The sequence below is a fragment of the Rhagoletis pomonella genome, unplaced genomic scaffold (genome assembly GCF_013731165.1).
Source record: "Rhagoletis pomonella isolate Grant_MI unplaced genomic scaffold, Rhpom_1.0 Rhpom_scaffold_00005, whole genome shotgun sequence".
Taxonomy (NCBI): domain Eukaryota; kingdom Metazoa; phylum Arthropoda; class Insecta; order Diptera; family Tephritidae; genus Rhagoletis; species Rhagoletis pomonella.
Genome location: NW_023458559.1, coordinates 34,869,339 through 34,883,497, shown reverse-complemented (window position 1 = coordinate 34,883,497; position 14,159 = coordinate 34,869,339). Strand labels below are relative to the sequence as shown.

Sequence of the window (14,159 nt, the reverse complement as noted above, 5' to 3'; positions counted from 1 at the left end):
TATGTGATCATAAGTGGGCGGTGCCACGCCCATTTTCCAAAATTTTACCATAAACGTATTTCTTGGTAAAGAATTGTTGCAAGCATCAATTTTGAATAAATTAGCTTCAATATTTAATGATTTATCGAAGATTTTGTATTTCTCTAAATTCCGTTATATGGGATGTGGGCGTGGTTATTGTCCGATTTTAAAAAGTTTCGGCGGTTTTTGATGCTGTACCAAGGCCAACAACTGTGCCAAGTTTGGAAGAAATTGGTGCAGCGGTTACCAAGATATACACATGTAACCATAAGTGAAAGAAATCGATTAAGCCATGTCTGTCTGTCCGTCCGTCTGTCCGTGTACACGATAACTCGAGCAAAAATTGAGATATCTCAACGAAATTTGGTATGTAGGTTTCCCTTAATCCAAGGTAGGTTGGTATTGAAAAAGGGCGAAATCGGACTTTAACCACGCCCACTTCCTATATAACGGTAATTTCCAGAAATACGAAAACTGCGATATTTTAGTAACTACTGAAGATAATTCACTCAAAATTGATATTTACAATAATTTTTAGACGAAAAATAAGAACATTATAAATTTTTGGAAAATGGGCGAAGCCACGCCCACTTATGGTTACATGTATATATCTTGGTAACCGCTGCACCAATTTCTTCCAAACTTGGTACAGTTGTTGGCCTTGGGATAACATACCAAATGGCCGAAAATTTTTACAATCGCTCAATAACCACGCCTACTTCCCATATAACGGTAATTTTCAGAAATACGAAAACTGCAATATTTTAGTAACTACTGGAGATTATTCACTCAAAATTGGTATTTATAATAAGTTTTAGACGAAAAATAAGAATGTTATAAATTTTTGGAAAATGGGCGTAGCCACGCCCACTTATGGTTACATGTGTATATCTTGGTAACCGCTGCACCAATTTCTTCCAAACTTGGCACAGTTGTTGGCCTTGGTACAGCATAAAAAACCACCGAAACTTTTTAAAATCGGACAATAACCACGCCCACTTCCCATATAACGGTAATTTAAAGAAATACAAAATCTTCGATAAATCATTAAATATTGAAGCTAATTTATTCAAAATTGACGCTTGCAACAATTCTTTACCAAGAAATACGTTTATGGTAAAATTTTGGAAAATGGGAGTGGCACCGCCCACTTATGATCACATATAAGTATACCGGTAACCGTTCTACCAATTTGTACCAAACTCGGTATGGCTATTGTACTTGCCACGTGTAAGCAAAACATTGAAAATTATTGAAATCGGAATAAAATAACGGCCGATTCTCATATAACGGTAAATTTAAGAAATGCTTGAAACTTCAATATTTCGAAATTGAAGGACGCTAATGTACTCAAAAATTGATACATCTCGGCTTACCATCTAGCGGAAGGTTTCGGAAGGGTGAAAAAAACATATATTTAATACTTGCGCCGGGTATTTAATGTTCGGCTCCGCCCGAACTTAGACTTTCTTACTTGTTTAGTAAACCAGGTGGTAATATAGGTAAGCCTTCTTAAGTGAAGCCATTCTAAGAGGGCTAAACAAATGCTCACTTGCATGCCTTAGAAGGGCGTTTCCGTTTACACTTTACGCAAATGCATAAATTGATATTATTTAGCATTACAAATGAATTTCAATGAATATTTTAAGTTTGCAACAACACATATTTGAAATAAACTTAAAGCAAATACTTAAAAGATGTATGTTTTTGATAAATTAAAGCAACAACTTTAAAAGAACCCCTCCAATGGGTATCGAAAGAAGAAGCTCTCCAATTTGAGCCACACCATACAACAAAAAAGGAGAAAGGAATGTAGAGTGGAAGGTCCCTTGACTCTCAGAAAGGCCATTCTTAAGGGATTTTAACTCCTGAAATTATCTACTGCGTAATCTTTCACTCATTGTCATTGAACTTAGTCCCGTAAAGGTAGGCTAATGAAAAATATGCTGTTTCGACGGCTTCGGTTTAAAGGGAGAGTGGTGTTAGCTGAGTAGGTTCAAAGGGGAAAGTGAAGAGATGATTAGAGAGGTGGGATAGGTATTCGGACAGCGTTGCGACTGGAGACGTACTAATTTAACCTATAACAGTATCCAGACCATAATTGTGCCAGTGTTACGCGGACCTTTCAAGGCAGCTGGAGCTTTTTCTCAGCTAGGAGTGGTCGTTGAACTCCGGTAACGGCTTTAAAGCATTTACTCTTTTATTTTATTGTGGCTACCGGTAAGTCGGATACCACTGGCCACCATTTTACTCTGTATTGATACCTAGATATCCTAAATTAATTGACTAATAGGTCATATTTGGCGTGGTAATTAGGCCAAACATTTTTCCCATATACTCACGCTACCTAGTGAGTAGTAAGTTGGCAATTTTTTCCCATATAGTTCAGGATTATTAGCCATAAAATGCCGCACATCTGAGTCATTTCGCCAAAAAGTGATATAGGTTCCGGGACACTGCCGCATAGAGGGGAATTGTAATGCCGTTGAACTGGCGCGACTTGGTACTAAACTTTATATTGAGGATGTATATGGTGAAACAGGAATACCCTTACAAACTTGCAAGCTACATACTTCTTATAGACTTACTAAAGCAGCTAATGACAGATGATAGGAAGCGATCACGTGCAGAACCGCCAAGCAATAATGGCCGCCGCTCAGAGCTAACAGGACACTGCCTAATAGGAAAGCATGCCTATAGACTAGGCGTACGATTACATCACTTCTGTAGAAGTTACCAAGATGAAGGAAAGGAGGAAACGACTTTATACCTGTGGTGCCAGTGCCCTGCTTTACTCAGAAGAAGACTCCTTACTCTAGGTAGATGATGCTTAGAGAAGCTCAAACTAGTTTTAGGAGGGGTTAGGAGTTGCTGAACCCGCATGCGGTATCAAAATAAACATTGAGCCTAAGTATGTCTTACAGACGACCACGACGACCAGGATTATATTATAACAAACATTCAGGAACCAAAAAACTGTAATATTACATTATTTTATTGTATTTTTACTGTAGGGTTAATATCTTCCTTCGACAGTCGCCGTTATGAGGTTATATCCTCGGAATGCGGGTCCACCCAAATTGGTTTATTTAACCGCTCGTGCGCGGCTCTTGCTCTCTTGACAGGTCTCCGATACTTGAGTAGCGGCTCGTTACGCGCCGTTTAGGTTTGTAACTGTTGATTGTGGAAAGTCCGTGCCGGGCCATTCCTTTTTATGAGAAGTGCCGCGTAGGAGCTCCTTTGAAAGTTGTGTTCTTAACTGCCCTAGATACGAAGACCGCTGAAGCTCAGTATAGTATTTCCCCACCCAGAGGGTTCGTACTTGTATATACTGACGAAGAACGCGTCAGAATTACATACTGCAATAATACTTAACGATCTCTGTTCCTGCAGACCCACGTGAAGCCGTAACTGCAACGTTAAGGCCAGTATGCAGCTCTTAAGAAAAGCAAAAACTCCATATAAAATGACGTACAGGTAATGGCTAAGAAATTTCCTTGAGTCAAATTTCCTTCAGGCAGTACGCAGTTCTTAAGAAATTTGCTACGCTTTCTGCTACGGTTTTCTAACGTTCTTTGGGAGAAAAGAGCACAAGGCAACCAATGATTGCTACAGAAATATATGCCCGTTCCACTATTTCTTGAGGAAAGAGCGAGGCAACAGGGTGGTGAAGTATCAGTTGTCAAAATTGCTTGGTCACACACATGAAATATTGGCAATTTTTTTCTTGACATTTTCTTGAGAGCTGCATACCAGCTTTTAATGATTTTCTCTCGGTTATTGCGAAGGAGATAAGTATTCCTACAAGTCTTATTTGGGCTCATAATGAGCGATACGAGCGAAACCACTTTGAAGTTTTGGTGCTCACACTTAGGCACATAAGTAGGTAGATACTCTTTGCAGCTTTTCAAAAACTACAAATATGCTGGCAACATTGATTTGTCAAAAATAACTACTCTAGCAGTTACCATCAAATAAGATTCGTACAATGCAAAAAACTAACTGCGAATGCTAAAAAATGCTTAAATACATTTTTATTCGTACTATGGCATAGTAAATGTCAACAAAATAACAGCAAATTGGGAAACGTGAAGAGCAACATGTGTCAAAGTTGTTTGTGTAATTTGACTATTTAATTGCTCAATTATGCCAATTGTTGGTTTTGCTGTAGAAGTCATTACACATATCAACATTTCGAGAGTTGAGTGGATACATTTTTGGTGAGTATACTTAATGAGGTCAAGGCAATGCTCTGGCTCAGTGCATGGCAAGTCAAATGGGTGAGTGACTGCTTGTTTGAAATAGTGGTTTGCGGTTGTAGCATAAGCTGTTTACGTATGCGCAGACACTACGAATGTTTGCTCTGATTTTTAAACTGTAGGCCGTTTTAGACACATGATTATATGTTGACACTCTTAAACGACTAAGTTGGGCATAAAAAAGCGCTAATTTACTCGTAACGGTTTGGCTCATTCAGAAATGTTGTTAAATTTACGCTAAATAATAAACATTGTTATGTACATGTCATCTGACATGAGCTAAAATATTATAAAATATTGAAACTTCTAAATGCTTGCTCGCCAGCCCATTCATAAAAATTACAAAAGTATCTTTTGAGAAAGAAGTCTATTTACGATATAAGGCAATAAAATAGATAAAGAACGACGACCATAGTGACAATAATATCCGTAAAAATATAAATAAATAATAGCATTGATGGAGAAGAAGTTTCGCTTTCAACTCCTAGTTGGCCCTACCTATTCGATGACACCCCCTATGGCTCATCGATAATTATGCTGTGTCTACGGCGATGAGTGCTTATTTGAACACCAATCCAAGAACTAATTTCCTTGGTGTGGTTTCTAAAATTTCGGTGTTTAAGTTGACATTCATACTGGTAGGCAATTCGTTGAAAATTTTCATGCAAAATTTATAAAAATAAGGCGGACAGGCATACTAAGTATTTAATATCATACTAACAATTTACCTTCTAACATAGAGGCCAACAGAGGCTCGTTGCGATACTATATTGGCCTATATAAAGGAGGCCATGCTCTGAACTTTGCCAAAGCTCTACTTTCCTCCCACGAGATCTGTGCAAAGTCTTGAGGTAATGATTAGCAATGCTCGGTAGTAACATAAAGGTGTTGCTCATTTAAAAAAAAAAAAAATAATAAAATAAAATAAAAAGAGCGTCCTAATCTGAAATCCATTTTTTTGAAAAAAAAGAAAAAAAGTTGATCAAACATAGTAGAGTGGTGCCAAACTGGAATTTACTGTTCAAAAGAGTTCACCAATGCTGATGAGATCTAGGTTTAAAAAATTTGATTTGTTTATATAAATTTTTTTTAAAGCAAAATGCAGCGAATCTTCGAATTTTGAAGAAAACCGATTATGCTGTTCCTGTTAATGAATGTAATGCATACAGAATTTTTTCTAAATGCAATTATAAAAAATTATATTAAGTTCAACAACAGGGGAAAGATAATCTATTACCCTCACAATAAGTTCTAGTTCTCTGCACTTTGCACTAAAAAATTTAATATAAACAAATGAAAAATCAAAAACTCTGCTCAACAAATATCTTCAAAATATCATCACTTATAGATTATAAAAACTTAATCAGGTAGGTGTGGCAACGAAGGCTCTCAACTATTTTGAACAGTAACTTCTAGTTTTCTACAACTGACCATGTGTTTTTTTTTTACATTTTTCGTGATATCCTTGAGCAGGTATTTTTATTATCCCAAATTTCAAGGACCTCATGTACCCCGTTCTAATACTTACCCTAATGTCGCCAAAAATCATTAAACTTTTGCGAAGAAAATATTACCAATAGAGCTATTTAAAACAAGAAGGAAAGTCGTAAGTTCGGGCGGAGAAGAACATTAACTACCCGGCGCAAGTATTAAATATACGATTTTTAGCTTTCCGAAAGCTACCGCTACACGGTAAGCCGGGGTGTATCAATTTTGAGTAAATTAGCGTCCTTAAGTTTCGAAAAATTGAAGTTTCAAGCATTTCTGAAATTTCAATAATTTTCAACATTTTGCTTTTACGTGGCAAGCACAATAGTCATACCGAGTTTGGTACAAATTGGTAGAACGGTTACCGAGATACATATATTTGATCAGAAGTGGGCGTTGCCACGCCTATTTTCCAAAACTTTATCATAAACATATTTCTTGGTAAAGAATTTTTGCAAGCATCAATTTTGAATAAAGTAGCTTTAATATTTACTGATTTATCGAAGATTTCGTATTTCTCCAAATTACCGTTATATGTGATGTGGGCATTGTTATTGACCCACTTCAAAAATTTTCGGCCATTTGGTATGCTGTACCAAGCCCAACAACTGTGCCATGTGTGGAAGAAATTGGTGTAGGGGATACCAAGATATACACATGTAACCATAAGTGGGCGTGGCTATGCCCATTTTCAAAAAAATTATAGTGCTCTTATTTTACGTCTAAAAATTATTGTAAATATAAAGGATCTAATTTTTTGCGAGCTTTAATCATTATTATTTTTTCCATTTCCTTTCCAGACACCTATCGCGCGCGCAGCAAACGTGAGACTGCAGCATATGCCGCTTATGATGCTGAGTTGGCGCAAAAAGAAATTTTACGAGAGTTTGGACCAAGCGCTTGTATATTGGAGGAACCTTGTCGTGTGCATGCTTCACGGCCAGGTCGCTTTGGTGCACAACAGCATCCAGCGTGGAATGAAATTTTGAGGTAGGTGAATTTTTGAATACTTAGGGAAGTATGTGCGAAATTGATAAAATAACAGTATTTATAAAAGGTCATAGCAACTGGGTATTTTACAAACATTTTTCTTAAAATGCATGTAAAGTTTACTCGCCCTTTTATCCCTTTTCTTTCACTTCCTCATCAGCAACTTTTATTGCGCGTTCTTCGCTTTTTGTTAAAACTCTCAACATCCGCCTCCTTCTTTCTATTTCTTTTTTTCATTTAAACTTTTTACTGAATTTTTTTCTACCACAACTCCTCCACTTACTCTTTGCCTTAGCAAATTAAGTTTTTCTGCACTTGTCATTTTGTCTAAATGACTCTGTTAGCTCATCGCCATCTGAGTCGAATGCATGTTTTCCAATCAGACACGAAATCAGTTTTTATTTGTGAATTGCTAACTCATCTGTGCATAATTTAATGTCTTGTTCGCAAAACGTAATCGCTTTTGCTTCCTTTTTCCTTGCGCTTGCGACATCAACAGCACATGCGTTAGTTGGCAAAAACTGGAAAACAACGCTAACTACAAAGGAAAAGAAATATATGTATAAGACAGCAGTGAAAAATGCTATAAATTGGCAAAGTGCATGTCATTGCGTCACTAACCAAAATCGGTTATTTCAATTTGTTCAAACTTGATTGAACTACAAATGGTAAGATTTTTCTTACGCCAAATTGGAGTGGCTGTGGCAGAGCACTTGTGCTTGAATGGGCGAAATTAGTGGAAGAAAGATTAGTTAAGAGTTGCCACTTAGATGAAAAATCCCGAAACTAATACGTAATAGGAGTAATAAAAGTCTTCTAATAAGAATCGGGAGGCATTTGGGTAGTTAGGATTTTATTTTCTTTTAAAATAAGGACACAAAGTATTTCAAATCTTTTTAGAAACTCCTTCACTCTTTAAGACTGAATTATTGAGTTATTTAAGAAGATTTGCATTCATCAAATAGTTACAATAAAATGAAAAAAATGCAGTTAATAAAAAATAATAAATTTTTTAAATGCGTTATTTTTTGGCACTTCTAAATAAAATAAATCCCGAAAGAAGTATTTTATTTTAAGATAGAGGTTAACCTCTGCGTAACGGACCTGGGTCTGAAACTCGCATTTCGAACGGTCTTTGGAATGGCAAAATTATGATTTTCTATGCAACCATGTGCCATTTCATTCTCATAACGCTTAATGCCTAGAGAAAGGAGTAAAAGGATAAGGAAAACAGATGGGCGTAGGAAACGAGGACCTCATTTTCGTTGTTGGGTTTTCCGACGGGGTAGGAGATGTACATATTGTGGAACGATTTTCCGTCATCGCTTGTCAAATTTGATCATCCCTTGTTTTCACTGACGGGTTGACGGAAGATCTTTCCACAATACATTGCATTCGAGACTCTTTTATGAACTTTAATAATTTGGAGAGGCACAGAGAATATAGCTCATCCATGCAACATCTCAGTCTGACGCAGCTGGCCAGCTAGATGTACGATCCACTGTCGTCAATGATACCAACGACGCACATACATATGTAGTCCTCAAGGATTTTGTTCCATAATTAGTCCTACTAGGGCCCGTAGCTCTTTCTTTTTTGGGTGAGAAGGAATTTTTCCGTCTACCTGTCTGACATTTTGAGCAAATAAATACATACCTGGTTGTTTTGTAGGCAATGGATTCTCATCAGCCTTATTCGTTAAATCCGTTATGTATTTGATAGTTGGATATTCTTGGAAAATTCTTGAAGAGGTATTTGAAGAGGTGGTTTAAGTCCAGGGAAAATAAACTGAAATTACCATCCAAATGCATCAGTCTTGAAGCTATTGATATAAAGCATTGTTACATTAAGTTAAAGGATTTAAATTTGGAACAAATAATTTGAAATTAGTGCACATAAAGTTAATCCGTTAATCATTTTTACTTTTATTTGCCCTAAGTTTAAACAAATTTGCTCATTTTCAGAAAGTTTAAGTTCATGAAAGTTTAACTTAATGTGACATACCATAAAAAGTTTTTGACGAGTTTCTATGGTGTATTTGTATCAGTACCCGAAACTCTGCTCGACGTATCACAATCCAAAAGAATCCAGTACACATGTTCTTCTTCATTGCTTCATCTTGGATAGCTAAATCCACGGATAGAAAAACTAGCAAGGCATTAAAAGTCGCTCCCAACTTTGCACCCATGGCGCCTGTAGTGCCTTTACACACTCCTTTGTGGCCCATTTAACATAGCACCTGTAGATTTTCCCTTCTGTAACTGACTATCGAGAACACGAATGAAATACTTGAGAGCTACTCGGTTTGGTAAACTGGAGAATATCTCCAAAGCAGGTTCCGAAGAGCTTCTTAGGTTCACTAAAATAGTTGGCATCCTAAATGATGTCTACTACAAGACAAGAATAAAATAAAGAATAAAAAATTGGTTTACTTTCAGGTCCCATAGACGGTTCTGAATAATGCTTGCTGCATGAACGCTTTCATACAGTTAAAAAAAATTTGAAACCTTTGCACCACTCGGAACGTCTTCATTAGGCTCGGCGCAGCTTCCTAGGTTTACGTACACCAAGTGGTTGCTTGAGGTACTCCTCTCTTTGCTGGCCTGCTTCTTGATGTTATAACACAAATGGAGGGATCTACAATTTTACTCCGCCTCCGTACGGCAAATGGTTTTATGCCAATATTTTTTACGTTAGAAAAACAATTAAACGTGCGACACTGCCTGCCGAGAGGCGGTTGTTGTTAGAAAAAAATTTTTCCAATTTTAAATGTTAATCGGACCCGGGATCGAGCCCAGGTCCTACAAAGAGGTAGTGCGCTTATACCTCTCTTAATATTTAAAATGAATTGAAACAAATATGTTATTCTCTTTTTTTAAAATTCGTTCAATTATTCACACTCTTGCGTTCTATAAATTTACATTGTACTTGGCAGCCCTGCGCTACGTGAAATCTGAACTTTCCGGTAATTGACTTTTCTAAAAGTGCGCTGAAAAAATCAAGATTTACTGTATTTCATTACAACGCATTCAATGCAAGAACAAATAATGCTAAAAATGGCAAGTTGAAGTCATTGAAAATTTGCAAATAAAAATGGCGAAGAAAAGCTAAATGACTTTTCATAATGTTGCAAGTTGTTGCAGTGCAATGGCAAAAATAAAAATAAAAAACCATTTGCTACGCGCAAAGCGTAAAAATTAGCAAACGAAAACATTTGGTGAAGCTATTCAGTGTATTTTTATTCTTTACTTTTAATTTGCTGCTGCAACCTTTACTTGTTTTCGCTCCCAACAAATGTTTCCTCTTTTTATACTCAACACGCTGTCTGTTGCACTAATGACGCCAGTGATCGTAAAATTTGGCGTCGGAATAACTAGTATTTACGAAATATGCGTCACTCATACGCCATGTCGCCGCACAAGACACTGCCCTGCCGTACACCATTGCGTATTGTTGCTTTCCGCATCCTAAATGTATGCTTCCGTTGTGGACAGTAGCAGTAAAACGAGCAGCAACGCTACTGACCTTTGTCAACGCGCTCTGCTGTGCGGTGTAGTACGTGCGTTCGTGCGTGCGTAGATGTGCGCTTGTATGCATTCTTGCGTACGGAATAAATTAGTAAGTTTTCCCTCGAGATTTTCCCAGTCGATAAACAAACGAATGAGGTAATCAAATAACCAAACAATAGCGAAACGGCAGTGACTAAGAGCAAACATGTACTCTGAAAAAAAAGAAAAGAGAAAAAACTAAAAAGAATATGCATAAAGTAAAAATTATGCGACTTGCATTTGTTTTTTCTTCTCAAAGCATACAAAAGCAAAGTTCTGAAGTACTTACCACCAGCACCACACACAATTGGTCACTTACAAATTGTATTTTGCAAAACTTTTCTTCAAATTTTGCAATTTGTCTTGTATTACAGTTGCACACTTGCGTGCGTACAATTCCTTTGCATAATTCCTCTGTAGCAAATTTGTTGATGGCAAAAGTTTGAGGAAATAAATTCCATTTGACCAGCAATTCCAAAGCGGCAGACGGAAAGTCTGCGGGATCTTTTGTATGGACACTGGGAATGAAATTAAAACTAGATTTACATAGTAAATGGTAGTATTACGCTGTAACTGAGTATGTTGGTGAGCGAATTTGCGTGCATAGATGCTGTTACTCTTCGTAAATTTATGTTTATGTCAGTTCTACACACTTTAGTTGCGAGATTGCGCTAACACATATACAGCTCTTTATGATTTTACTTTGCATTCCTTTTGATTTTGCTGCCCATTTCTTTTGTTCGCTTTGTGGGAAAGAATTTGTATTCTCCTGTAACCCTTTTGACCTTGCTGAATTAAATCAAAGGCAAAGATGGTGCAATACATTTATGAAGTTGAATGTAAACAGCGTATTCAGATCAACTTCGAGTCTTTTTTTTAATTAAATAGTAAAGAGAAAGAGAGGATTCATTTAAGGTTCAATTTGGAAATATTTGAAAACCTACTTTTATTATTGTAATAACAACCAACGTACTGCTTGGCCAAACGCTGCTTAATTTCGTCACAACAATAGCTGCAGCTCGAGTAAAAGTCTTCCGAGAAATATTGGATCAGTTACATGTAAGTAAGCAACAGAAAAATCATGGAATGCATTTGGCTATAGTAGTTGTTCTGGGTATGCAGCTACAATTTGACGACTATACTCAATCCCGATACTTGCGTGTTCGTTCGGGAGTCAGGCGACATACTGAAAGTTTCAAGATCACAGCGAATTCCTGTCAGAACAAGCATGGCGACCTAGTGACCGATGTCCAGAGCGGTTAAATTATGGAGAGAACACTTTTCCACCCTACTGAATGGTATCAGTACTTAAAGTTAAAAATAAAGCTACTGGAGCTGACAGCCTGGCAGCCGAGCTATTCAAGTACGGCGGCGAGGAGTTGATAAGGTGCGTGCATCAACGCTTATGCAAAATATGGTCATATGAACGCATGTCCGACAACTGGAATTTAGGTGTGCTCTGCGCAATCCACAAGGAAGGCGACCCCGCCATATGCGCCATCTACCACGGGATTAGCCTTTGAAGAATCAGTTACAAGGGCTTATCGAGTATATTGTGTGAAAGACTGAAGCCCACCGCCAATGAACTGATTTAGCTTTATCAGTGCGGCTTTAGATCTGGCAAATCCACTATAGATCAGTTATTCACAATACGCCAAGTCTTGGAAAAGACCCGCGGGAAAAGCATCGACACTCACTACCTATTTTTCAACTTTAAAGCCGCTTGCCACAGCATTAAAAGTAGTTGCCAGTATGCCGTTATATCTGAGTTTGGTATCCCCGCGAAACTAATACGGCTGTGTTAAATGACGTTGAGCAATACCACCAGCTCCATCAGAATTCCGAGCCGTTTGCCACCAAATGGCGTTTCATGCAGGGGGAATTCCCTTCGTGCAATACCTTTAATCTAATGTTGGAGAAGACAATAAAAGCTGCAGAACTGAACCGTTCAGGAACAATTTACTACAAGAGCGTGCAATTGCTGGCGTACACCGATGAAATTTACATCATTGGTAGCAGAAGCCGCGGTGTCTGTTCTGCCTTTTCTAAGTTGGATCAGGAAGCAAAGCGAAGGGGTCTGGTGGTAAACGAGGACGAGACGACGTATGTATCTGCTGTCATCTAAAAAACACAATTGACAGTTATAATTTTGAGAGAGTAGAGAATTTAGTTTACTTTGGAACCATCGAGTAGGCAATAAAGAAGTAAAGCAATCCGCCGTTGTACGAGAACCACACTCAGTCACTATGTGTGGTTATTACTACTTCCTAGTTAAATATTATTACAGACGTTTTCGACATCATGCATGAAACATGTCATCGATAAAGCAGCCGTTGTATTTAACCGGAGCTTCAACCTCCAGTTTGTGTTAACCGGACATTGAAGAAACGGCCCTAATGGGCATTGCTGATTTATAAAATTTTCACCATTTGAGTTCAAACTCAAAGTCGATTTGCGATACTTATTAAAAGTCACTGAATTAGTGTGCCTAACAGGCAGGGTGTCTTTTGTTATAGTTTTTTTTTTCCTGCATCATTTAAAAAACTTTCTGTGGAAATCAAAATTCTTGCTTGTAGCTATCATTTAACTGATTAAAAAATAAAGGCATGATAATGACATTTACTACCGTAGACTTGCCTCCATTCGCGTATATGAACTCCTTTTTTAAGTTGGTCACATTTTTTAATATCCTCATAAGTAGCTAAAATGCTAGAGGCACTCCAGCAACTTTGGCTTTTAAGCCGTTCACTTGGTAAAGCTACTCGCTTTGTACGATTACTGCATTTTATGACTCACTGCCATGTTTGCCATTTATACTTTATAACAACAAAAAAAAAGAGTTGATGTTTTCCTCAAAGTCATTTAATGATACGCGAGTATTTGTTACTTTTTTACAAGTAAGTATTATTGTTGCCTTAGCTGCTACTCAGGAGTTATTATTTTTTAATCTGCTCAGTGCGATTTTTTTGCGTTTTTTTTGTGCTTTCAAAATCCGCGTTGTACATTTTCATTGCCATTTCACTTTGTGTGTGTTTGCCATACAAATGCAGAGGGCTTTTACTGTCGGTTTTTTTTTTGTTTCAAATATTTACATACTCTATTTGGCTCGTGTACTTATAAAGCTATGATGCAAAGCTTAATTTCCTTTTGTTTTCACATTTATTTGCTTTTATACTCATTGCTTCAGTGCTATTGTCATATATTGTTGCTTTTGTTATTGTTACTGCTGGGTGTGGGTGGATGTGCCTTTGTTTTGGTTCTAGCATTTAATATTTTTTACTATACTCTTTTTTCTCTTTCTCCTTTTGCAGAAACTACAGAGTTCAATCAACCGGCATGAAACAATGGTACCTACTCTCCCTCTACATTGGCGATGCAGTGCGCGATGTGCCACTCTGTCGGCACCTGGCCAAACGGATGCCATGTCCAGGCGTTGGACCATTGCCGCCACCGCAACCACGCTAAGTCAGTGTTATAGCCAAAGCAAAAACCAAAGCAATGTAACTACGTAAAATCAGCATGAAGTTCCAGTGAGCGTGGCAGCTGCTACCGTTGGGAGTTGGCTATGGGGATTTGTATGCACCTTACAGCCATGGAATGAAATGCTACTACTTTAGTAGTTGTTTATACATATTTCTTTGTATTACTTACAAAACGAAGTCAGCGTACATCACCCACATTACTTGTGTTGCAGTTTCGACAGATTGCAGACATTTTTTTGCGAACGCTCTTTTTTTTATTTATATTTCATTTTACTTGTTTCTACTTTTCATTACCTTTTCACATTCATCACATTTGTGTTTCGTATGTTTACCAAAGTTTTTAATTTTCAAGCTAACGCAATTGTCGTGAC

General features: G+C 37.4%; 1 protein-coding gene across 1 annotated transcript in view; it reads left to right on the top strand.

Annotated features, from left to right (window-relative positions):
- Positions 1 to 13,771, top strand: part of LOC118740077 — a 35,056-nt gene extending 21,285 nt beyond the window's left edge. Inside the window, exons 3-4 of the mRNA XM_036471570.1 lie at positions 6,515 to 6,758; positions 13,618 to 13,771. Coding sequence (XP_036327463.1) covers positions 6,515 to 6,758; positions 13,618 to 13,771 — 398 coding nt within the window. The remainder of the gene's footprint in view (positions 1 to 6,514; positions 6,759 to 13,617) is intronic.
- Positions 13,772 to 14,159: the final 388 nt, after the last annotated feature.